General features: G+C 44.1%; 1 protein-coding gene across 6 annotated transcripts in view; it reads left to right on the forward strand.

Moving 5' to 3' along the window:
* NUTF2 (nuclear transport factor 2) overlaps positions 1-27146 on the forward strand; it is a gene marked incomplete at its 5' end in the record, with an annotated part of 53713 nt that overhangs the window by 20677 nt on the left and 5890 nt on the right. For 5 of the 6 annotated variants that reach the window (XM_084644467.1, XM_084644468.1, XM_084644464.1 and 2 more), the window contains 3 exons: positions 7496-7620; positions 14863-14934; positions 22623-22721. In XM_084644467.1, the coding sequence (XP_084500593.1) occupies positions 7522-7620; positions 14863-14934; positions 22623-22721 (270 nt within the window). The remainder of the gene's footprint in view (positions 1-7495; positions 7621-14862; positions 14935-22622; positions 22722-27146) is intronic. The other variant, XM_084644465.1, reaches the window with a different exon arrangement.

Here is a 27146-nt window from a genome sequence, read left to right on the forward strand (position 1 = left end):
AAATAGCTACAGCACTTGACCCAAGGTTTGAGAATCAGAAGTGCCTTCCAAAATTTGAGAGGGACGAGGTGTGGAGCATGCTTTCAGAAGTCTTAAAAGAGCAAACCTCAGATGCGGAAACTACAGAACCCAAACCACCAAAAAAGAAAATCAACCTTCTGCTGGTGGCATCTGAGCAATACTTAGATTTAACAAGCAGTGTAAATCAGTTTCTTGCATACCTTACTGGTGACTCAGAAGTCCAAACAACACAGTTCCTTTAAAGCAGTAGTTCTCAAACTTTTGTGCTGGTGACGCCTTTCACACAGCAAGTCTCTGAGTGCAACCCCCCAACCCCCTTATCAATTTGAAACACTTTTTTATATATATTTAACACCATAATAAATGCTGGATACAAAGTGGGGTTTGGGGTGGAGGCTGACAGCTCGTGGACCCCCCCCAACATAATAACCTCGCAACCCCCTGAGGTGTACCAACCCCCAGTTTGAAAACCCCTGCCTTAAAGTGATCCTGCCTCAGGCCTCCATCCAGGTACCCCCGACAAATGTGATGAAAATTTCTGTAAATCTTATTTCATCATATAAAAGAAACGGTTCTTCCAATCCCGAAGGATCAGACATGTTACCTTCCAACTTAATGAATATTTCAGATCTTACCCAAATACACACTACAGCCAATTCTTATTAATTAAACTAAAATTTATTAAAACACAGAAGTGAGAGTATGGTTAAAAGATCAATATACATACAGACTTGAGTTCAATTCATTGAGGTTCAAATTCATAGCAGAGATGGTGAGCTTTGTAGTTACAAAGAGTTCCTTTAGAATTCAGTTCATAGGTTATAGTCCAATGTCCAACTATCACATTCAGGGCCTACCAGTATAACTGGGACCTCAGTCTTGCGACTCAAACTTCCCCCAATGAAGCCTAAGCAGATCTGAGATGAGAGAATCAGGACCCTAGGATCTTTTGTACAATTTCATGTCCTTTGACAAGTTGGAGTTCCTCAGGGAACAAAAGGTCATTAGGATGACTTTGAAGGAGGTCCATCACTGGTACTTAGCTATACAAATTAACATAAGGTCATTTGCTTGTTCCTCCACCATTCACAGTTTGTTTCAAAGAGAGATGAATGCCAAGATATCCCATGTTTACAATTCATTTAAATGAAAGGATGTTCTTTTGAGTCTGAAGTATCAGAATACAGCATAGACAGGGACTGTTGATTACATTTGTCAACCCTACTCATACATTATCTCCCCACATGTCTTTTGAGGGTTTTTTATTTTGCAGGATGTTTAACCCTTTCTGGCCATGCATCACACGAGCAGAACGCATCATCAGCATGGATGCATGTCCTGTGGAATGGTGGTTGAAGATGAAGGGACATATGAATCTTTAACGCACCTGGCATGTAAATATCTTGCGACGCGGGCTACAAAGTGCCATGCAAACGCTTGTTCTCACTTTCAGGTGACATTGTAAACAAGAAGCGGGCAGCATTATCTCCTGCAAATTGTAAACAAGTTTGTTTGTCTGAGTGATTGGCTAAAAGTAGGACCGAGTGGATTTGTAGGCTCTAAAATTTTACATTGTTTTATTTTTCAATGCAGTTATTTTTTGTACATAATTCTATATTTGTAAGTTGCTCTTTCATGATTGCACTACAGCACTTGTATGAGGTGAATTCAAATACTGTTTTTGTTTTTTACAGTACAAATATTTGTAATAAAAAATAACTATAAAGTGAGCGCTATACATTTTGTATCTGAGTTGTAATTCAAATCAATATATTTGAAGATGTAGAAAATATTAAAATAAATAGTATTCCATTATTGTTTAACAATGCGATTAATCACGCGATTGATTTTTTTTTTAATAGTTCGACAGCCCTAATCTGTGTGTTATAATGGATTGCAAATTGAATGTGTGTCAGTGTGATGCAGTTGTGAGAAAGGCTAGTGTTGTTCTGGGATGTATTAGCAGGGATGTAGTATGTAAGACACAGGAGGAAATTGTCCTCTGCTCTGGTGAGGCTACAGCTGGAGTGCTGTGTCCAGTTAAGCCACCGCACTTTAGGAAAGATGTGGACAAATTGGAGAGAGTCTGGAGGAGAGCAACACAAATGTTTTAAAGGTTTAGAAAACCTTACCTATGAGGAAGGGTTTGTGTTCTTGGGTTTTTTTTTTTAAAGGGTATACACCTTTAAAGGATAAACACCTATCAGGGATGGACTAGGTTTACTTGATCCTGCCTCAGCACAGGGACTGGACTTGATGACCTCTTAAGATCCCTTTCAGTGTTACATTCCTATGATTTTATGACCTATTCACCAATTTCATCCCTTTTTTGTGTGTATATTTTTGTGCATTTGTATTTGGTCAAATATTAGCACAAATAATGTCAAATATTTGACAGTTTGAGTTGTTCAAGTACTAAATTTTTATAAAAGAATGTAACAAAACAATACACCACTCTGTTTAGTTTCAGGTATGTATCGTGCATATAGGAGTAAAGTCCAGTCCCAAGCATAGTCACAGTAGCTTCTCCATAGTAAAGGTTGCAGGGACTGTCCCATTTTAAGTCTAGATTAAAAACAAATAATTTTATTTCTTTTTGGGGTGGGATTTTGCAGCCAAGATTTGTAAAACTTCCAGAGCAATGGGGGTCCATCTGGAGCTGTTGGAAGAGGCTATGTGTGTGCGTGGAGAGTGGGGATTGCAAGTTTCTTAGCTAAGAGCAAAAACAGATTACAGCAGTGTTTGCAAATGGCTTGCCCTTAAATTGATACTACTGGTGCAATGGATTCTTGAAGCTAAATGCATGTGACGTATGAGAGAAGATTTAATTTAGAAATAGCCAATGTTCAGATTAGCTAACCTTTTTAGCTGCAGCAGAACGTGCTAGTGGATGTGTGCCAGGTGCCAGTGAATCTCTTAATGTTAATACCTGCTACTAGCTTTACATTGGAGTGATTTTAAACAGGCAGCTGTGGGCTTATTTGGGAATCATACAGATTCATATGCCAACTGAAAGCTTAGCTCTCTAGTTATGGTTCATGTGGCAGGTCCCACTCCTTTCTCTGTCCCTTGCTCCTTGGCTCCCCTACCTTCTCTGGGACTGTATGCACAGAAACACCTGGGCAGCATGCACTGTCAGGGCAGTGAGTGGGAGCCAGCCCCAAAACTTCCCCACAGCCTCATGGGGATCCCTTATTCCTGCCTCCTGGGTGCAGTGTGAGAAGGGATAAGTGATCCCCGGGGTCTGCTGGAGATGCACTTCACTGCTCAGCAGCAGCCAGGCAGGGGTGTGTGTGTTCTTCCTCAGAAACCTACATTTTATGTCAAATATCAAAACAAACAGACATAAATAAATAAACCAACCAAACAAAAACCCCTTCACTGAACATCCCATTCTAAATATTAAGACTTGCAAAGTTTCATTTTAATAGCTTGACAGCCCTGGAGACTGATGTCCTAATTATCCTTGGAGCAGGTGCACATGGGCATTTTCCTGCCAGTGTGCCTCAGCCTAAAAGTGGAGAGCCCAATTCTCAGATTAGATGGTAGTTTGGTATAAAGCCTTCTCACACTGCAATCATTCTACTGGGGGATAGCCACCAAAGGAGCTAATTATGCAGTTTATGTACTCATCTGTTCTTTATGGGCACCTGAGTCCGATCAATAGCACCATCACAATTAGGAAATGGTGCAACACATTTGTAGGGCTAGAGTGTCACCTGGGGAGGGGAGAGCACAAAGCACTCTGGGATAGGGTTACTTTGACTTGGGTCTGTGCACTGCAGTGTGGATGCTAGGTTTGAGCATGGATCAGAAAATCCTTAACCTAGGGTTTAAATGCAGTGTAGACATTCAAGCCCAGAGTTCCTGGACACAGGTCAGCTGACCTGAATTCCACTAACCTTGAGCTTATATTACTGTGTAGCGAGAAAAGGAGTACTTGTGGCACCTTAGAGACTAACCAGTTTATTTGAGCGTAAGCTTTCGTGAGCTACAGCTCACTTCACAGGAATGCATCTGATGAAGTGAGCTGTAGCTCACGAAAGCTTATGCTCAAATAAATTGGTTAGTCTCTAAGGTGCCACAAGTCCTCCTTTTCTTTTTGCGAATATAGACTAACACGGCTGCTACTCTGAAACCTGATTACTGTGTAGAAATACCCTAAAGCTCATTCTCAATTTAGGAAAAAGAAAATGTAGCTTTTCCTTCTTGGGAGGGATTCTCAGAGGCTTTGCTCCTCAGCTCTCTAAGAGAGAAGTAGGTCGCTTGAATTTTAGAATTACTATTAAGTTTGGAGACTTTTCTACTATTCATGCACTTAACTTTTTCTTGTTTTGTTTGTCACTGTGGTTCTCTTTCAAACCCAGTTACTGATGTAAATTTTGGCCTCCAGCTTAAATAGCACTGAAGATAAATTTTCCAGATGCTGCAGTAGATGAGCCAAATTGTCTATAGAGTATAACAGAGTTTTAGTGTACATTTTAGACTATCATTAGAATAAGAAACGAGAATCTGCTTGCATCAGAAAGGATGGCTTAATGTTTGATCATAGCTTTGATTACTTTAATGGTATACATTCTAACTCCATGGATGGATGAATGTTAAGCTTTATGCACATCACAACCTCCTGGGCCTGTTTCTGAAAATGCTCCTTCACTTTTCTAAAACCATATGAACTGGGGCTGTGTTTTGTGATGCCGCCAAAGAACTAGGCTGAACGAAATACTGTTAACTTGTTTTTGTTTGTTTTAAAAAATGTTGTTTTCTAGCAGTGCTCCTTAAATATGTATTTTTTTAGATTTAGTTATTTTAAAATGTGTTTTTCTCATTCTGTTCATCTAGTGATTTTTAGAAAGGTTTTCTGTGCAGATCTGACTGAGCACAACAAAATTAAACACGCTCGTACTCACCTCTCGTTCCCCAGATCCCTAGCCCAGTGACTGAAGAGTGAGGTTTTTGCATGGATATTAGATAGCAAAGCCAGGCAAAGTTGATCGTAATAGTGAACGCTGTGTGGGGAGCCCAGTGCAAGAAGGTGACAGTCAAGAGGTTCTGCTCACTTGGGCAGTAGAAGCACAGTGTAGACTTAGCGAGAGCTCAACTGCCTGGAAAATTTGCCACCATTGATTTCTCCACAGACTCATGCAGACTATGACAAACACTGCAGGAAGGATAGAAGACTCGTCTGGGTCTAATGCAAAGTCTGACTAAGAAGTTCACATCTGATGTCTTGGGGTCTTCAGGAATTTAGTGATGAACTTGGAAGTGAGATTTTAAGTGAAATATTAGCTGCAATATAATAGCTTGTAGTGGTATTTTTTTTTAAAACTCACCAGCGACTCTAACATATAGCTCCTTGTGCACATGTAGGTTCTAGCTACTATATTTGATTTGTGTTGTACTTTTCAATGTATATGTAATTAATGTAAATTATCATGTGTGTGGGCAAACTTGCTCCATTTCACGTGTGTCAGGAAATGCCTCCTGTCTCACACCAGTCCTCCTTGAGAGAAAAGGGATCAGGATTGATTCTACAGGTCCCTTGAGCGCTAGCTAGAAAAACAAGCCGCTGCTCCCACCCTAACCCTACATTCAGCCAAGGGGTCCCACATTCCTTTCAAATTTATTGAATTGTTCCTGACTCTATGTATGATACTCATGCTGTGTCCTTCCTTCTATTCTGAGAGGAAGTCCCCTTATAATATTTAAGAATAATCCCCCACACAGAGACCCACAAACTTTGCATCCTTTTAGACTGACGAAGTATCAACAGTTACCTTAATCCCTGATTGAAATGAATGTTTTACCCCTTCAGCTCATTGCCAGAAAATGTTAGTGAGATCTGTCTTGAGCATTCGAGCTCTGGGACTACTCTCTCAGATGGGTTATCTATCCCTTAGTGCCCCGCAACAGTTTCTTAAGTTTACTTCCATTAGAACAGCTAAAGAACATTCTACCAATACTTTAACAGGCGATTATCTGAGCCTACCTCTTCCTGTTGAGATCCCAAACATATTGGTGCTGCTTTTGTGGATTCTAGTTTTTCTTATATTTGCTAACACATGGAGAACTCAAAATTGGTGATCAAGGCTAGGTATGCAGGCACCACAAGAAGCTGCTCCAGGGGCTAGCCTTTGTCATTCTATTCACAGATCTGGAAGGTCCACTTGAGGCTCAATACTCAATTTGTAACTTGCCAAAACAAGATGGCAGACTCATTGATTCTGTAACTGGCAAAAAAAAAAAAAAAAAAAGTTTCTGCTCCCACCTTTGATTAATGTCTCCATGCTGTATGCCAGGGGATACCAGTCCTAATCCATACTGGGAAACTGCACCAGATGGGGTCATTTCTGGGGAAAATAGAGTTCCCCTGTTATACTAACTATAAGGCAGTGACTACCACCTGCTGGTATCCTTACCAGTACTTCTAGGTCATGGCTGTTACTTCAGGTTTCTCCTCCCTATTTTTTAATAGTGAGCCTTGGTCCTGGGCCCCAATGCATAATTGCTGCCCTCCTTCCTCTCATTCAGTTGTCCATGCTCTAACAGAGTTTAGATTGGTCCAAATCTGGTACTGCAAGAGCAGACCAGACTCCACTGAGGGCTAGTTTGCCTAGTTGAATGGGAAGTGGTGGGTACTGACTGCCCCAAAGGAGATATTTAATGTAGAAAACAACTGCACTGAAATCCTGGGTATCACTGTCTTGTGGTTATTGGTAGAGGTGTCGCTACAGGGCGGGTGACTGTAGCTTTGCTCTTTGGGACAACAAAGGAAGCAATTTATTCCCCAGTGAGCTATGTAAAATGGCCATCACCAAGTGGCAGAGGCAGCTTTATTGGCGCAATTAAAGGCTCCATTCTCCATTGCCACTGTGCCAGAGAAGTGCAGGAGCTCCCTAAATGCAGTTCTGTGTGACGTCCCCAATCATGCTGCAGACAGCGGCTATATTGCAGCAGCACAGATCTGGTAGTCTAAAAGCCTAGTGAGAGTTATGTTCTTGGCTGGCTGTACACTGTAAGGCTGTAGTCTAAGACTGATTTAACTGTTTACATATTAACACAGCCTTTGGCGGCTCTTTCGTGTCAGAAGGGGCGACTTGACTACAGTCTTTAAGTATCTACATGGGTAACAAATATTTAATAATGGGTGCTTCAGTTTAGGAGAGAAAGCTGTAACAAACATACATGACCCAATGGCTGGAAGTTGAAGCTAGACAAATGCAGACTGGAAATAAGGTGTACCTTTTTAATAGTGAGAGTAATTAACCATTGACACAGTTTACCAAGGGTCGTGGTGGATTCTCCAGCATTTAACTTTTAAATCAAGATGGGATGTTTTCTAAAAGACCTGCTGTAGGAATTACTTTGGGGTAGGTCTCTGGCCTGTGCTCTACAGGAGGTCAGACTAGGTGATCACAAGGGTCCCTTCTAGCCTTAGAATCAATGAACTGTTCTTTCTGACTTTTTTTTACAGTCACTGGCTCCGGCGGAGGATTCAGAATGGGAGACAAGCCTATTTGGGAGCAGATTGGATCCAGTTTTGTACAACATTACTACCGGATATTTGATACAGACAGGACCCATTTAGGATCCCTATATGTAAGTACCAAATGAAGGGGTGTGAGGGCCCTCTACCACTTCTTAAATCTGCCTCTCTCCTGTGGGAGGAGGGTTCTCATAACCCTTATCAGATTTCATTGATGTTTATCTTAAACTCTTGCACTGGAAAAGCTGATGGGTTTTTTTCCCCCCCCCAATCCAAAATGTTAGTCCTCTCAGTCACACTTCCTGGATTATTTATTCCCCGCCCCTCTCACTTCTTCTTAGCATTGTCTGCCTGCTTTGTGACAGTTGTGCTCAGAACAGCACCCATTGTTGGTAGGTTGTGAGGGCACCATAGGTTGTCCCATGAGGAAACCTCTGTGTAAAAGCCACATGCTTGCTTCGTTTTGCTAGTTAGTGGGGTAAACTGAATTAGGTAATTTTGGGAACTCAAAGATGGAGCTGAACTGAGGATATCAGGGTCCGCATCTATAACCCTGAGAATATGCTGGGAGCAGGACAGTAGCTGTTTTTGTTATGGGAAAGATAAATGTGCCCTCCGTGATTTCAAGACCCCGCCACAGCCAGCACTATGCCTAGGGCCCTATCAAATTCACGGTCCATTTTGGTCAGTTTCACGGTCATGTGATATTAAAAATTGTAAATTTCATGATTTCAGCTATTTTAATCTAACATTTCAGAGTGTTGTAATTGTAGGGGTCCCGACTCAAAAAGGAGTTGTGGGGGGATTGCAAGGTTATTCGGAGTTTGTGGTATGGCTCCCCTTACTTCTGAGCTGCCACTGGTGGCAGCATTGCCTTCGGAGCTGGGCAGCTGGAGAGTGGTGGCTTTGAGCTGGGAGCCCAGCTCTGAAAGCAGAGCCGCTTCCAGCAGCAGCGCAGAAGTCAGGATGGCCTGGGATGGTATTGCCACCTTTACTTCGGTGTTGCTGAGCTGGGCCCTCGGTCAGCAGCCACCACTCTCCGGCCGCCCAGCTCTGAAGGCAGCAGCACAGAAGTAAGGGTGGCAATACCACAACCCCCCTAAAAAAACCTTGCAACCTCCCTGCAAGTCCCTTTTGGGTCAGGACCCCCAATTTGAGAAACGCTGGTCTCCCCCATGAAATCTGTATAGTATAGGTAAAAGCACTCAAGAGACCAGATTTTGAGGGCAGGGAGACCAGATTTCATGGTCTGTGATGCAATTTTCATGGCCGTGAATTTGATAGGGCCCTAATTATGCCTGAAAAGCCTATTCTTGTTCATTTTCCATTCAAGCACAGAGTGGAGCCATGTCGGAGGTCTAGCAACTCTCTACTCTTTGCCTTCTGTGACTCCCTTTGCCTTTAGGCTGGTGCCAGGGAAGCTCCCTGTGAACCAAGTGGTGAACAGTGGCATAGGGATTAAATTGTTGTACCTCACATCCAGGCTTTCCATTCCTCTTCATGGGTGCATAGGAAGCAGGCTTAGACTTGGCAATCAGATGGAGCTTGGTAAGTCCCAGCTGTGCCTAGTAGCTGCAGCATGTAGTTCTCGGACTTCATGTTGTATTTCTCTTCAGAGCACAAGAATTTAAAATTTTACTCCTGACTTGTTCCAAATTATTTTGTGGGGGTCCCCAAATTAAACCCCTCTGGAGCTGTCCAGCTCCCATCTCCACCATAGCCACTCCTCAGCCAAAGCTTTTGCGGGGTGGAGAAAACTACTGAAGTAACAAAGGCAGCGCGGCTAGGACGTGTACACTCTGGTGCTCCCCCTTCAACTGTGCATTGGTGGAAGCCCCTTCACCCAGCAAGAGGACCCAGGTAGCAGCTTCCTCCTGCAAGCAGGCTAGAGTGGCTGTTTCAGAGCAGGCCCAGTGGAGGAAGTGGTGCCCTCAAAGCCCTACCAGTGCCACCTCCATGAGCAGTGTCTGCCCCATGCCCTTCACAATGCAGGTATCAGCAGGCATGGTGGATGCCCTGGCTCCTGCGTCCCCTGTATAGCAGCTTCACAGAAGATGCCTCTATTTTTCCAAAGGATGCATGAGAGTTCAGCAGTCTGTCTGAGCTACCTCTGCTTCTTGCTCTGCTCCTCTGGCCCCTGCTCCAGCTACCATATCCACTATCTGCAGGGACCCCCTACCACAACTTCTCCTGTAATGACCCAGACAGGGGTAAGTCGGCCTTCTATTTATGTTCACAGATAGTGTCCACAAGGGACCCTTAGGCAGAGCTTTTTCAGCAGTTGCATCATCCTTATGGATCCCTACAGAACTTGGGCCCTTAATCACCAAACATTTACGCTTGGTCCTTTTAACATGTGCAAGGACAGCCAGAATCTTCAGTAGCCAATAGTTTGTCTTCCTGAGATCTCCTGAACTGGGCTCAGCACTTAAAGGATTGCTTAACAGCTTCTCCACCAGCTCTATACAGCCAGGGCACGCACTGCTATGACAAGTCCTTCTCATGTGTCCTCTGACAAAAGAAGAACCAAGCCCAAATACCTCTTTCTCAGGAAATACCCAGAGCCCTCAGACCATGCCAAAAAAGCCAAACTGTTTCCTTTCTCCAGAAATGAAGCAAAAACCGGAAAGGCATCTGAGTCAGTCTGCCCTGTGACCGCTAAAGCAACAGGCATTTAAAAAAAGTAACTGAGGCTTTGGTCATACAGGAACCAAAATGAAGGAGATGGTATTCTGAATCATCTGAGCTCTAAGCTGACTCTCAAAGGCCATCAGGAATCTGTATCTAGAAACGGACTTCATTTTGCTTTTAGTCTGCTCGAGTTCTGGTTTGCATACAACAGAGTCACTCAGCTCATTTTGTGTGTGTGTGTTCAAAAGTTCAGTGAAGTTTTTTTTTGTTTTTTTTTTAAAGCGTGTGCTATAGACTTTAAGGCCAGAAGAGACCATCATGGGAAAGAATTCTCTGTAGTAACTCAGAGCCCTCCCCATCTAGTGTCCCATCACCAGCCATTGGAGATACTTGCTGCTAGCAGTCACATATTGGCAACATGCCGTTGTAGGCAGTTTTATCATATTTATCCCTTCCATAAACTTATCAAGCTCAGTCTTGAAGCCAGTTAGGTTTTTTGGCCCCACTGTTCTCCTTGGAAGGCTGTTCCAGAACTTTGCTCCTCTGATTATTAGAAACCTTTGTCTAATTTCAAGCCTAAACTGTAGTAACTTGATGGGGGCATGGGATAATGGGTGTACAGGTCATCCCTTGAAGCACTCAACAGGCGATCACTTCATCACCTGGACAATTGGTGGCTAGTGTGGTGTTGGCCATATTTTGAAAGAACAATAAAAAATGGTCTTGTTTGAGCATAAGCCCTCTGAGGCCAGTGTGAGCTGCTTGGTCCTGACTGAATTAGTCCTAAGTGGCAGCTCAACAAGGTACAGGGCATGTTTTAAGTACCACGGATATTGCCAATCTTGGTTATATGAAAGCAGTTTGTTATAGTGATTATAACACTCAAGTGAAAGGACAAGTGTTTCACTAACTTAAATATGAACCACTAGAATAAACAGCTTGGAAGCAACAAGGTGATGTACTGTGCAAAGTACAGCAGGTCAGATAAAATCATTATCTTGAAAAATATTACATCTGTTTTTTATTTACATTTACTAAAGTTACTTTCTTCTCATTTTAGTCTTAAACAATTGAAGTGGCTACTCTGTACTCTTTTCTGTAGAATTTGACTTTTTACATGGAGTTTTCTGTTAGGTTTCACACTTAATGTGCATCAGCATCAAAAAAGACCACCCCCAGACCCTCTTTCTCATCTTTTGTTTTGAGAACACCACAAACTAGAACACACAATTGACAAGGTAATAGCTGGTGCTGTGCTTGTAAGGAGTACTGTCTTCTGATGTACTGGACAGTCACAAATCAGAAAGATTGAAATGCTGCTCCACCAGGGTTTGCAGTGACTGGATGTCTCCTGGATGAAGTGTTTGAAGAGGAGACTGAGGTTTTAGAAACTGAGCAAATAGAATCATAGAAATGTGATGCTGAAAGGGACATTGAGACAACATCAAATCCAACTCCCTGCACTGAGGTAGGACCAAGTAAACACAGACCATCTCTAACAGGTGTGTGTCCAACCTGTTCTTAAAAACCTCCAGGTATGGGGATTCCAAAACCTTCCTTGGAAGCCTATTCCAGAGCTCAACTACCCTTACAGGTAGAAAAATTTTCCTCATATCTAACCTAAATCTCCCTTGCTGCAAATTAAGCCCATTACTTCTTATCCTACCTCCAGTGAAGATGGAGAACAATTGATCAGTCCTCTTTATAACAGCTCTTAACATGTGTGATGACTGTTGTCAGGTCTTCCTCCCCCCCCCCCCCCCCCGCCCAAAAGACTAAACAGACCCAGTTTTTTTAACCTTTCCTCATAGGTCTGGTCGCCTTTTATCATTTTTGTTGCTCTTCTCTGGACTCTGTCCAGTTTATCCACATCTTTCCTAAAGTGTGGTGCTCAGAACTGGACACACTATTGCAGCTAACGCCCCACCAGTGCTGAGTAGAGTAGGGCAATTACCTCCCATGTCTTACATATGACACTCCTGGTAATACAGCCCAGAATATTAGCCTTTTTTGCAATTGCATCACATTGTTGACTATATTCAATTTGTTCTCCACTATCATCCCCAGATCCTCTTCAGATGGAGTCATATAATGTTTACAAGGAACTTCTTGTGTATTATGATTATTGATCAGGCACAAGTTGTTTACTTGTATGACAAGCATTGATATCTCTGTGCATTCGCCTGAGTATTTGACTTCAGCCACTAGTGATTGTCAAAAAGTGTGCATGGATATAAGTGCCATATGACTAATCTTATGACAGCCAATATGGCTAAGATGAGGAAATCTTTTGCCAGTAACATGGCTGATCCGCACATATGCTAAATTTACTGTCCGGAAACTTTGAAGGAGAGAATATCAGATCATACTGACTATGCACTTTTTGTCATACCGCCTGAAGTAAGGTGGAGTACTTCTTCAAAGTGGCTAGTTAATGAAAATCTGCTAACAGTATAAACAGGATGTTGAGTCTCTGCCAGAAGGTGACAAATACTGGTGTGAAGAGGGGTGCTGAGGCGTTGCTTTAGATGTGGATGTCAATAGCAATAGCCCTCGGTTCTATAGCGAGGAATTCATGTTCAATTGCTGAAACTGTTGAAGTCTGGAAGACTGAATAAATTTACTGACTAAAATTGTGGTGCATGTTCTGAAAGCATTATGATCATGCGTAAATGCCATGTCACTTTGTAAAATATGATTGATCCCTGCATGTGCCAGGTTCCACTCACACCAGAGCAGTCGGCACTTAATGGGTTTCTGCTGACAGTAACTGCTGTAGCAGGCTACTGTTGTCTTTATTTCAGCAAGTTACTTTCTCCAGTGAAATACTGAAAAATGTAGCAGCTGTTCAAAGATGGAAATCTCAAGTAAAGAGCCTGGCTGAAAACAAAGAAAGAAGACATTGAAAGAACAGTTGCAACTCTTAACAGCTCCAGTTTCTTCTACTGGTGTTGAATAACCTGTTTTCATCACTCAGCTTAGTGCAATCAGATATTTACTGGAGAACAGATAGGTCTTCAAAGCTGACTTTCCTTATTTCCTTATTGAGCATTTAAATTCTGAAAGCCTTAAAAGCACCCTCAGTCAGTTTGAATAATGGGACTCTCAGGTAACTATATTAAGATTTTGGACCATGGATTGTAATTTTGTTTAAATTGTTGCATTATGAAATTAATGATAAAACTTTGTGTGTTCACAGAAAGCTTTGACAAATTTGAACTTTGTTTTGAAATGCTAAACAACTTTTCTGTTTTAAAATTGCAAGCTTTTTGTAGACACGCTGATTTTGTACCATTATGGATTTATAAGACGTTTTGAATAAATACAGTTTTAATGTTCTTTTGCCTATACCAATTTTTTGTGGTCTTCAGATAAGAAATCCTACCATTAATGACCCTGAAAACTGCTTTAAAAACTGCACTTATAGTTCAGTTGATTCTAAAGATAAACATTGCAATAGTGCAAAATTTCCAATTAGGTTGTGGCTTTGTAAAGCTCAGTGAAATCAAGAATTTAAAAAAGAAAAAAGAGATGGTGATTTTAATGCTCCATGCTTCAGAGAATCCAGCTTCTTGGGCTATGTCTACACTACTACTTATATTGGTGTAACTTATGTCACTCGGGTGTGAATAAGCCACCCTCCGAGTGACGTAAATTACACTGACCTAAGCACTGATGTGGACAGTGCTCTGTTGGAGGAAGAGTGTCTCCTGCCGAAACAGCTACCGTCACTCATTGGGGGTGGATTAAGTAAGTCAACGGGAGAGTTCTCTCCTTTTGGTTTAGAGCGGCTACGCTACAGAGCTCACAGCAGCTCAGCTGCACCACAGTAAGCTCTTAGTGTAGCTATAGCCTTGGTCTGACAAGAGACTGTTCTGACTGCATCCTCTGAAACTAACTTCTAGTGGCCATTTGTTCTGGTGCTCATGGGAAGCAGCTTTAGTGGACCACAGATAGGGCAGGCTTCTTGCCTCTTACAGTCTAGAAGGGCTCAGAGATGGAAGCTGTCTGAATCACTTGAAAACCAGACTGGATGAAGTATTAGAATGGTTCTCTAGAAAGTTTTTTGCCTTTCCTGAAATGAACTGGGGGCCCTGATAGGGCATGTCTATTTCTAATCTCTAAGTTTCTGTAAGTAATTGTACCAGATTTGTTAGCATAAATTCTTCATGCTCTCCATCTGTTCTGGGTGTGTCTGATGTCCTTTACTTCTCTTCCTGTCCTCCTGTAGTTTCCAGAAAAAACACCACCTGCTCTGACACAATTGAAGCAGCTTTTTGACCGATATATTCTGATTATGAAGTGTCGTCATTACCCAATCCCACAGACCACCAGGAAAAACCAGTTACTACTTGTATTGCTCCGTCTGCATTTGTTTTTTCCCCTCTCCCTTTAGGTAACTAATTTCCTTACCTTGTACCCTTGGCAGCCAGTAGTAAGTGACTCCTACCCTTATTAACAGTACTGGCAATCCATTGAGCTAGTTACAGGAGGCAGTGCACGTGTGTAATTGACATTACAGAATTAATTGCTCTGTAGAGAACCATGCAAACAGTTACATGCCTCACTTTTCCTAGGGAAGCTGAGTGTAGCCAGTTTGAGCTCTGATAAATCTGTGTGCATGCACAGCATTGGTAAGTCTTCCCTTGCTGGCGTTATTGAAGAGAAATCGTTTATTTACTTTCCCAAGCAGGCTGTGACCAAATTTGTTTTGACTGTTTCAGATTGATGCATCATGCCTTACCTGGGAAGGGCAGCAATGCCAGGGCAAAACAGCTATAGTTGAAAAACTCTCCGTAAGTCTATGCAATGTTTTTTTCTAAATGAAATGTCTTGGGAAACAGCTCTAAAGATCTAAATTGTTTTGCTTCTTACATCGAAGATAAAATTTTCAAACGTGTCTAAATCACATGTTCAGCAGTGACTGAGAGCCTAAACTTTGAAAATGGGTCTTAGGCTCCAGAGTGACTTAGGAGCTTTAGAACATGTTCCCTAGCCCTCTGTGTAGGGAAACCTTTCCACTTCTGAGCTACTTAGTAAGACAGGTTTGAGTTTTTCTTCTATCACAGGATTCTCTCTCATTGGGCTGTTTGGGGTACTCACCTCACTGAATGTATTCTTTTCTTGGCTCTTCCTCTGAGACAAGTTATTAGAAAACACACAGTGCAGTCCACTAGTTGAGACCCACAGCACTGACATATTCGCTTCTTGGGCTGGCTGGGACATTATTAATGGGATAAAATTCTGCTAGTTCTGTAGCTGTTGCTTATTCAGAGGTGATGACGCAGTATTCAAATATTGCTTTTATGGGACTTGGATTTCCAGTGTCCATTGCAACTCACAACTCTAGAGACACTCTGCTGTCCCTTGGGGACACTGCTTGCTTCCAGTGAATCAAGGGCCTGCAGGGATGCAGAATCAATGTTAAACAACCACGTTCAGCATGAAAGCTGCTGCTGCTGCTGACAACAGGTAACGTGTAATTCTCTTGTCAAGTGAAAACCAAGTTCCCTAAAAGAAGAGGAGTACTTGTGGCACCTTAGAGTCTAACAAATTTATTTGAGCATAAATAAGCTTTCCTGAGCTACAGCTCACTTCATCGGATGCAACTAGTTCCCGATCAAGCATTCTTACAACTACAATACCCACCTGCTGAAGTGACGAAACAAATTGACAGAGCCAGAAGAGTACCCAGAAGTCACCTACTACAGGACAGGCCCAACAAAGATAATAACAGAACGCCACTAGCCATCACCTTCAGCCCCCAACTAAAACCTCTCCAACGCATCATCAAGGATCTACAACCTATCCTGAAGGAAGACCCATCACTCTCACAAATCTTGGGAGACAGGCCAGTCCTTGCCTACAGACAGCCCCCCAACCTGAAGCAAATACTCACCAGCAACCACACACCACACAACAGAACCACTAACCCAGGAACCTATCCTTGCAACAAAGCCCGTTGCCAACTGTGTCCACATATCTATTCAGGGGACACCATCATAGGGCCTCATCACATCAGCCACACTATCAGAGGCTCGTTCACCTGCACATCTACCCATGTGATATATGCCATCATGTGCCAGCAATGCCCCTCTGCCATGTACATTGGTCAAACTGGACAGTCTCTATGTAAAAGAATAAATGGACACAAATCAGATGTCAAAAATTATAACATTCATAAACCAGTCAGAGAACACTTCAATCTCTCTGGTCACTCGATTTCAGACCTAGAGGTCGCAAATATTAGAACAAAAAGACTTCAAAAACAGACTCCAACGAAAGACTGCTGAATTGGAATTAATTTGCAAACTGGATACAAATAACTTAGGCTTGAATAGAGACTGGGAATGGGTGTGTCATTACACAAAGTAAAACACTTTATTTCCCCATGTTTATTCCCCCCCGCCGCTCTCCTGCTGGTAATAGCTCATCTTAAGTGATCACTCTCCTTACAGTAAGAAAAGGAGTACTTGTGGCACCTTAGAGACTAACCAATTTATTTGAGCATAAGCTTTCGTGAGCTACAGCTCATTTCATCCGATGAAGTGAGCTGTAGCTCACGAAAGCTTATGCTCAAATAAATTGGTTAGTCTCTAAGGTGCCACAAGTACTCCTTTTCTTTTTAACTAGTTCCCTAGTTCATCTCCAAAGTCTGCAGACAGTCTCCCAGTTTTGTCAATTTGTGGAGTTCATTTTCTCCAGAAAATAGTGCTTTGAAACTCTAAAAGTCCCAGTTTCTTATTGCAGAGAGTGGGCTGTTTAATTCTCCCCAAAATCTCTTAATTTCTGTTTTGCAATTTGCAGTTAACTTAGCACATACAAGGCCTATAAGTGCAGACTCCAATTCCTCTAGAGATTGTGCTGCAGAGTCCTGCTATTGTGGGAATCCAGTTTCCACGGTATGCATCCGATGAAGTGAGCTGTAGCTCACGAAAGCTCATGCTCAAATAAATTGGTTAGTCTCTAAGGTGCCACAAGTACTCCTTTTCTTTTTGCGAACTCTCCAGAAGACTCTGCAACCTGATCCTTTAGAAAGGAAGATGTTTCTTCATGAAATAGTCTTTGGTTGCTGACCTTCTACAATGGAGTTGGGAGCACATCTGAAGGATGTACTTGAATGTACAGGAAATAGTGTTTTTAGTATGGAGATATACTTATATCACAGAACTGGAAGGGACCTTGAAAGGTGTCACTGTGTGTGGGGGAGCCCGGGCCCTGCACCCCTCTTCCTGGGATTCACTGTTACTCTCAGCCAGCCAGTAAAACGGAAGAGTTATTGGACAATAGGAACACAGTCTAAAACAGAACTTGTGGGTACAACCAGGACCCCTCAGTCAAGTCCTTCTGGGGGGCAGGGAACTTAGACCCCAGCCCTGGGGTTCCCTGCATGCCACCACCCAGCACTAAACTGAAACCCTCTCCAGTCCCTCCTCCTCTGGGCTTTGTCTGTCGTGTGTGTCTCCTCTCTCCCCCCGCCCCCAGTAGGTCACCTGATTCCTTTGTTCTCCAACCCTTTAGCTCTCAACTTGCAGGGGGGAAGGGCCAGGCCATCAGTTGCCAGGACACAGGGTGTTGGCCATTCTCTGTGTCCAGACCCCTGCACACACCTGCCCTCTAGGGCTCTGCAACGATCATACACCCTTATCCCACCACCTAGATACTTAAGAACTGCCTAGGGGAAACTGATTTCAGAGTAGCAGCTCTGTTAGTCTGTATTTGCAAAAAGAAAAGGAGTACTTGTGGCACCTTAAAGACTAACAAATTTATTTGAGCATGAGCTTTTGTGAGCTACAGCTCACTGCATCCAATGAAATGAGCTGTAGCTCACAAAAGCTTATGCTCAAATAAATTGGTTAGTCTCTAAGGTGCCACAAGTACTCCTTTTTATAGGGGAAACTGAGGCACCCCCACAATATTCAGAGAAAACATTAAGAACAGTCCCACTTCATCACAAAAGGTCATAGAGTCCAGTCCCCCTGCCTCCACAGCAGGACCAAGTACCATCCCTGACAGATTTTTGCCCCAGATCCCAAATGGCCCCCTCAAGGATTGAACTCATAACCCTGGGTTTAGCAGGCCAATGCTCAAACCACTGAGCTATCCCTCCCCCACAATAGGGAAAGCGAAGGCAGCCCAGTTTCAAGCTTTAGGAGTTCCTGCATTAAAAATCCCTTCTCCCAAAGAGCTTATCTGAACAGGACCTAGCATTTGTCTGCATCCATGGGAATCCAAGCTTGTTAGACTGATTCTGTTCTGAACAGCAGAAGTTTGAGGAGGTTTTCCAGTGTCTGGGATTTAGGTGGGTTTTTTGTTTTTTGTTTTTTTTTTTTTTTTTTTGCTGTGGGTTGCTCTAGAAGACCTAGTCTCTTCAAAAACAAGGTGAACTTCAGCAGGTATCAGCTGACCATTCCACCTCCAGCCGAAATCTCTCACCTTAGATGGCTTTGCTGTATGATAGCTCAACAGACCATTGGACCCTCAGCAGTGTTTTTTATAGACATGATATTTTTCAAAGTGTGGCTCTGGAGTTCTCTCTTGGATTCGTGAGGCTGGGGACCGACTGGCTAAGCGGCAGTTCTGCAAAAAAGGACCTGGGGATTACAGTGGATGAGAAGCTGGATAAGAGTCAGCAGTGTGCCCATGTTGCCAAGATGGCTAACAACGTATTGGACTGCATTAGTAGGAGCATTGCCAGCAGATCGAGGGAAGTGATTATTCCCCTCTATTCAGCACTGGTGAGGCCACCCCTGGAATATTGCATGCAGTTTTGGGCCCCCCGCGAAAGGATGTGGACAAATTGGAGAGAGTCCAGTGGAGGGCAACGGAAATTTTCAGAGGTTGGGGCACGTGTCTTACGAGGAGAGGCTGAGGGAACTGGGCTTGTTCAGTCTGCAGAAGAAAAGAGTGAGGGGGAATTTGATAGCAGCCTTCAACTACCTGAAGGGGGGGGTTCCTAAGAGGATGGAGCTCGGCTGTTCTCAGTGGTGGCAGATGACAGAACAAGGGAGCAATGGTCTCAAGTTGCAGTGGGGGGCGTCTAGGCTGGATATTAGGAAACACTCTTTCACTAGGAGGGTGGTGAAGCACTGGAATGGTTTACCTAGGGAGGTGGTGGAATCTCCATCCTTAGAGGTTTTTAAGGCCCGGCTTGACAAAAGGCTGGCTGGGATGCTTTAGTTGGTGTTGGTCCTGCTTTGAGCAGGGGGTTGGACTACATGACCTCCCGAGGTCTCTTCCAACCCTAATCTTCTATGATTCTGTGAATGTGACCTGCTGATGAGTGTTGTTCAAACACTAAATCTCAATCTGGGAAGTATTCATGTCAGTTCTATCCTATACTATTTGGACTCTCCAATTCAAAACAAAACTGCCTCTGGGTATCTGGTGTTCCCTTGTCCCTGACTGGAAAGGAAAGGCACTATGGCTCCCCAGGTAGGAGCAGGAAGACCAGTCTAGGCAGCATCTCCAGGCCAGCTGAAAAGTTAGGCCAGACAAGTGACCGTGATCACCAGACACTCAGACAACTGGCGTTTAAAACCTGGGCCCGTTGACTGACCTTTCTTGCATATGGAAATGTAGAGACACCACCTGCCTCAGGTTTCTTGTGAGCATCATTGCAGGGGAGTTTTCCTGCCTGATCCAGAGGGCGAAGTTGGGCTCTGGCTTCTTGAGGAAGAGCTCAGTGAATCAGAGGCTCAGTGATTTAACCTTTCCCCCTGCCCCCCCACCACACCATTTAGCAGGCGGGTTACGGAAAGTGGTGCTGATCTGAGATTTCAACAGCTGTGAGCGCAGATTCTTCAGCTGATTCCCCTGGACCCAGCCTAAAACAATATAGGCAGTGTCCCTCAAGAGTTTAATTCCCAGAACTGGAATGGTGGCACACCAGGATATGTGGAGTTAAAGTTCCTTTTACGTGCCCTTTATGCGAAGGCTAGCAGTATGGGAAAAAACACGAGTGGGGGAGACTCAGGAAATGTTGAGTTAAGATGGCATGTCCCCCACAGCACTGAAAAGCTTGTTTGTGCAGGAGATGGAGCTTTCTTCAGGGCCAAAGGGCCAGTGCAAGAATGTGAAACGAACTCCCACAGGAACTAAGCACATATAGTTCTCTCCCACTGCTTAATGCACTGCTGGAAGGCACTTGGATACTCTGATGATGAGGGCAGGATAAAATTGTATATAGAGTCGAAACATATCCCCAAACAGCCTTAACTCTGTGCCATGTGAATATCTCTCTCGGACCTGGGAACAGACCCGTACCCTATTTCTCCCTAACCAAACCTGCTACTTTCTCTTTGCCCTACTCAGCTCCAAATCAGCTCTGCTATTCATACAAGCCAGCAGACCCTCACTGTACTTCAGGGAGCACTTGCTGCTGGTTGGCAGAGTCTGAGGGACATGCCAGGTACTGTGATTTCCCTAGAAGGACTCACTAGGGAAGGGGAATGGTTAAGGCTGTTTCTGTGCAAAGTGTCACTGTAATTCCTTATCCTGGTTTTCCAGCATTTTGAGTTTGGGGAATTAAACTCCTGTGTTCTGAAAGGGCCTGAGGAGTGCAGGATAGTGCTGAGCACCTTCACTCCATGTTCAGTTTCTTTTGTGAATGCTCCCATTAGCCCTGCAGAGCCAACACAGCTGAGAGGGACCTGGCCTGTATTTCTTGTGCATCAACTGAATTGTTTACTTAGTTCCAATCAGTTACACTTGTGCAAATCCACGAACGGCAACAGGGTAGCACAGGTGTCATTAGAACCTAACTTTGTCTTCAAAATTTTTATTATTAATTGTGATTCTCTTTTATTCGTAGCCCCTAGAGGCACCTCCCAGGATCAGGGCCCTAGTGGCAGACACACACACAATGAGAGACCGTGCCTGCTACAAATAGTTTGCAATTTAAATACTTGTGCTAAAAAGACAACAGCACATATAAGGGGAGCAGCAATCAAAATAAACTCAGATGGCATCTTACAGTGAAACCCCTTCAATCCACCTTCTGCAAATTTTCTTAGCAGCCACTGGGTCTGTTGGGCCAGGTGAGGAGCTATGGGACATTGCAAAGCAAGCAGGTTTCTGTTAAAATCTCAGAGATTCAGCCTGGGGAAATGTATCAGAAAGTGAGGCTCAGAGGAAAATGGGCAAGGGGATTTGAATCAATGTCCTGGTCTAGCCTAACCCTTGGTTAGGTTAGCACTTGGTGTCAGGCAGACACATTATCACCAATATGGCAAAAATCTGCTCTCTAGAGTCTCTGCCACACGTTGGGTGCACAAATTCACTGCCACCAACACTGGCTTTTGTTGTCCTGCTACTAAATGCTGCTTTTTGTTGTGCCCTCAGAGATGTTCTGTGTATGATGCTGAACTTAATAAATCTGCTGTATTAGCTATAGGTAGACTATTCCCTTCTAGAAACCAACAATATAATTGTCATGCCCAACTTTTCTCTCAAATCTAGTGCTCATCAGCTGTTCACATGTGAGGTGCTTACTGAACCAGACTATATTAAAGAAAGCACCAGTTTCCAAAGTATAAAGGAAGCATTTCCTTGCATGTAGAAACAGAGAAGTTCCCCCTACAGGTACATTTGATTAAACTTGACATTTCTGAGCCCTCTGCTGGCAGCCACTATACTAATGAGAGAGCAAAAGTTTGTGGTCTTTACTGGCAGGGCTCTGGGTATTGAATCTCAAATTGCATGCCACCTGCCTCAGTGATATTAGCACAGCTTTTGTTTCAAATTCAGCTCTTACGAGTATGAAAGTTCATATTGAACAGAGCTTCACCTCATTTATAAAGCAACCATAAGGCGCTGTCTAGTTAGATTAAGAAAAAAGGTGAGTGCTTTTTAAGCACTCCTTAGCAGCTGACGGAGACAGAGTTCAACACCTTTAAAAATGGGTTAGCTGATTGTGGTCAACCTAGCTGAATGTAGCTTGGTAGTATTCAGTGGCCGTCATATCCATGTGTCTGAAATAACTCAGGAGGGACAAATAAAAGGAGTGAAGGTGCTAGAAAGTGGAATGCAGAAAGGGAAGAGAATGGGGACTCTGAGATGAGAACCTACAATAACATAATTAATTATAAGTGCCTCTCTGGTGAAGATTTCTTGCAGCCTTTCGCAGGGCTGGAGGGAACAACCAGGTTGTCACTCCAGAGATACCAGGTTCTTTTCATTAAAAGGGTAGCTGCTAAATCTGACTTCCACTTTGAGATGGGGCTTATGGAGTATTTGTTTATCTGCAAAATTAATTTTGTTCTTTAGTAGAAAGTCTTCAGAAAAACACAGGTACTCAGTTGCTGACCACCTGCATCTTTCTAGGGCACTGAGAATGTAAACTTATATCTATTTTCAAACTAGTTCAGCTTCTTATGCCACTGCACTTAACTGATTTCCTACATGAAATGTGTATTGTATAGTAAATTCTAAGGAGGGGAACACTTCCTATCTGCTCACCCTGTTCTTTTCCTTCTCATTGTAGAGCCTTCCTTTTCAAAAAATACAGCACAGCATCACATCACAAGACCATCAGCCCACGCCTGACAGTTGTATACTCAGTATGGTTGTGGGACAACTTAAGGTAAACTCTTCTTTCCATTACAGGGAAATAAATGCTAATGTCCTAATGTTTTCTTCAGGATACTTAATCATCTGATGTTTATAAAGCAGCTTATGTATCTTGGAGGCACCTATTAATGCCTACACTGGTGTGTCATGCTTCTGGTGTAGAACATTTCCAAGAGAAACTGCTCGCCACGCTAGATTAAAAGCCCTTTGTAAAACATCTGCACCTCAGCAATGTCATGGGAAGCATCACTTCTTTGGTTTGGCTTTTAGATGTACTGTTCTTCTCATTCATACTGAAGTCATGGCTGCAGTAAAGGTCTTAACTCAGTGGTTCTCAACCTAGTTACCATTGTGGACCACATATGCGGCCCACGATGTGTTATGTGGGCCGCATCCAATACCGTGGGTTGAGAACCACTGTCTTAACTGATGCAGTTTCTGTTTAATGGCAGCTTGGTTCATAATTCTTCAGGAAGGTGTAAATTTGGTTTCCTTGTTCATACAGTTTAGCAGTGCAGGCTGTGATGCCTCCATCTGCCCTCTGGTACAGCTGCTCCATGGAAGAGCAAGGACAGTCTAGTAGTTCTTCATATTAGTTGACAGTCCTTGTAATGGAGCCTTGCTATTCCATTTCTGTGCAGGCACTTGGGTTAAGGTTAGTCAGCCGCAGTTTGGGAAGAGTAGGGCTGACTGATAGGGCACTTGGGTCAAATGCCCAGGGATTGCATCTGCAATCCTGTTCTGCCTCTTTGTGGCCAAAACTGATTCAGGAATGGTGATATTGTCTGAGTGAGCTCATGCCATCAAGCATTGAAGAGGTCCCTTCTCTGGAAGCTACTCCAGTTCTAAGTTCTCTCTAAGCCGCGTGGCCACGTGGCAGGCTATAAAGGGCCGTGCAGCAGAGGCCTGGAGAGGAGAGAGGTAGGGGGTGGGTGGGGTCTGGGGAGGGGAGCAAGCTGAGGAGTGCAGGGCTGCCACCAGCCGCTCGCTCACCTCTGCCAGCGGGAAGAGGATGACCCCTCCCCCGGAGCTCTGTGGGCTGCCAGCAGGGAGACGGTGGGGGGGGAGGGGGAGTCCTTTGGCCCCAGGGCAGCATGCCAGCACCCCAAACTCCTCATCGCCAGCCCCACCCTAGAGCCCATGTCCCCAGCTGGAGCCGTCACACCTCCCTGCACCCCAACCCTCTGAAACTCGCCCTGAGCCCCCTCCCACACCCTGAATCCATCACCCCCAGCCAGAGCCCACACCCCAACCCTTTGCCCTAGAGCCCTGAGCCCCCTCCCACACTCCAAAACCCTCCCCTCCCCAGTAATTTTACGTGCACCAATATGGAGGTGATTTGTCACACATCACCTCCATATTGGTGCACGTAACAATATTAATTCCACACATGAGTGGGAAAAATTAGAGCGAACACTGCTCCAGATTATTTTTACCCACATGGCTTCAGTTTGCCCTGAACGCACAATGTATACATTGTCACCTCTGCTGTGCTGTTGAACTAAATCAACCTCATTTTGGTCCTCCACCTCTCTGGGGGAAGAGCTGTGCTTCCAAAGTCCTGAAGACAGTAGATTGAGAGGATTTGTTGGGCTTGTTCTTTAGAATAAGAGCTGCCTTGTCCTTGAGGCCACAAAGTTCCTTTAAAGAAACTAGCCAAAGCCAATGGCATTAACACTCAGTGAGGCATGCCAGAAACATGCTGGGTCCTGTGAGAGTGCATGGTGCCACGACAGGATCCCCAGCCCATCCAGCTTTGTGGCTAGCATGCTCCAGTTTCCTTCACAGAATACTGTCAATGTTTACTCCTTCAGACTCTGTAAACAGCGTGTTCTTGTCATCGAACCTCCAGCAGAATCTGGGATGGACTAAAGTGTCAGGGTGGATCTGAGTTATTTAAATCCCCTTGAGCCCCCAAAGGAGCTGATCTGCTCTAGTTGGGTAGTGGGGAAGAGCAGCTCTTGGCCTCACACCACCTGCTTCTGGACATTATTGAAACCTAAAACTACAGGTCTTCCTCTTTTAGTGAAGACCAAGGATTACCCTATAATTGGAACCCAGGTAGAAAATGCCAGCAACAACTACATTGTACCATCACAAATTATCCTTTGCGTTTCCCTCTATGTCCCCCTGTCTGTCCCATTCCCACCATGCCCCCTCTTCTCCCTCCCCCCAAGCTGTGGCTCATCAGTGAAAATTCTCAGTGATGTAAAAGTATTGATTATTTTCAAGGGTGTGCTTTTCACTATGTTCTCCAGGTAGCCTAGGCCTTTGCTTCTGCAACTGCCCAGGCAGTCTCGTTCAGAACCGCTTCCCTCTCATGTGGGGCTAGGAATGGGGGTGGGAGGCGAACATGGAGCTGACCTCAGAAGTTCAGCTCTCTGACTTCCCAAGCCTTGGTGGCTGCACTGTTCTACCGGCAGCCCAGCTGGCCAGCCTATACTTCTGGCTCCCTAGCTGCAAGCTGGACTCCAGCTCTGGTCCATTAGCCTCTGCAGCTTGGTTCCATGGAACAGTGCTGCGAGCATGCAGTATGTACAATGAACTTAACCCCAGTGAGGAAAACTGCAGAGCAAGATGTCAGGCACCTGGCTGCAGCAAATAACTATTTCATGGCAAAAATGCTTAATTCCATGTCTCTCTTTCGGGGCAGGGGGAGGTGGTGGTGAAGGGGGAATACTAAGTTTAACAGTCTCAGAATCTTAGCATGGGGCCCTGGTTTAGGTGCCTGTGGGCCCTTCATATCTGAGACACTTTCAGGTTCTCTGCCATCTCGGGCAGATGAAGCTGCAGTAGTTATACCACTCATGCTTTCAAGGTTATCTTCGTCACCATAAAGGGTAGGATTTTTTTTTTAAATGGATCACGATTCTGCAGCAAGGGATGTATTTGGGGGTAAATCCTTGGGTTCTGCCCTTAATCTCCTTAAGGAATAGGCTCTGTAAACTGTTAGGTTTCTGGTTGTGCAGTAGGATGGACCCCAACATGGACAATCATAGAAGCATAGAATATCAGGGTTGGAAGGGATCTCAGGAGGTCATCTAGTCCAACCCCCTGCTCAAAGCAGGACCAATCCCCAACTAAATCATCCCATCCAGGGCTTTGTCAAGCCTGACCTTAAAAATATCTAAGGAAGGAGATTCCACCACCTCCCTAGGTAACGCATTCCAGTGTTTCACCACCCTCCTAGTGAAAAAGTTTTTCCTAATATCCAACCTAAACCTCCCCCATTGCAACTTGAGACCATTACTCCTTGTTCTGTCATCAGCTACCACTGACAACAGTCTAGATCCATCCTCTTTGGAACCCCCTTTCAGGTAGTTGAAAGCAGCTATCGAATCCCCCCTCATTCTTCTCTTCCGCAGACTAAACAATCCCAGTTCCCTCAGCCTCTCCTCATAACTCATGTGTTCCAGTCCCCTAATCATTTTTGTTGCCCTCCGCTGGACGCTTTCCAATTTTTCCACATCCTTCTTGTAGTGTGGGGCCCAAAACTGGACACAGTATTCCAGATGAGGCCTCACCAATGTCGAATAGAGGGGAAGGATCACGTCCCTCGATCTGCTGGCAATGCCCCTATGTATACATCCCAAAATGCCATTGGCCTTCTTGGCAACAAGGGCACGCTGTTGACTCATATCCAGCTTCTCGTCCACTGTAACCCCTAGGTCCTTTTCTGCAGAGCTGCTGCCGAGCCATTCGGTCCCTAGTCTGTGGCGGTGCATGGGGCTCTTCCGTCCTAAGTGCAGGACTCTGCACTTGTCCTTGTTGAACCTCATCAGATTTCTTTTGGCCCAATCCTCTAATTTGTCTAGGGCCCTCTGTATCCTATCCCTACTATGTTTCAGAGTAACAGCCGTGTTAGTCTGTATTCGCAAAAAGAAAAGGAGTATTTGTGGCACCTTAGAGACGAACCAATTTATTTGAGCATAAGCTTTCGTGAGCTACAGCTCACTTCTTACTGGATTCTTGGATTCTTACTGTATCTGAGCAGAAACAGTACAACAGTCACGCTTTCATTGGCAAAAAACTTCTTAAACAGATATTAAACTAGCCTCCCAAAACTCATCTTGGGGGTAGTGGTAGTAAAATCCCCCCTCCCCCCCCCCCCTTTTTTTTTTTTTTTTGAAATAATAATCACAATGATCAGGATGAGCAAGCAGATTTTGTAGCTGGGCTAGTATTTTGTCATTACTTTACACATCTGGAATTAGTGTGGGAAGGATCAACTAAATTCTCCCATGTATCCTAATTTTGTTCCCATCACTTCTTGCTGCTTCTCCCTTCCCTGAAGGCCTCCACTGCTGTTGAGCATTTGTTCAGACAGAAAGAGGAGACTGCATTTGAGGCCTATAGGTTCTACCTGCATCAGCCAAATCCAGCAGTGACTATGGCACCCTGTGTTCTTGGAACTTCTGTCTAGTTATGTGTGTGTGTT

The sequence above is a fragment of the Lepidochelys olivacea genome, assembly GCF_965140295.1.
Source record: "Lepidochelys olivacea isolate rLepOli2 genome assembly, chromosome: 12".
In the NCBI taxonomy this organism is placed as follows: domain Eukaryota; kingdom Metazoa; phylum Chordata; order Testudines; family Cheloniidae; genus Lepidochelys; species Lepidochelys olivacea.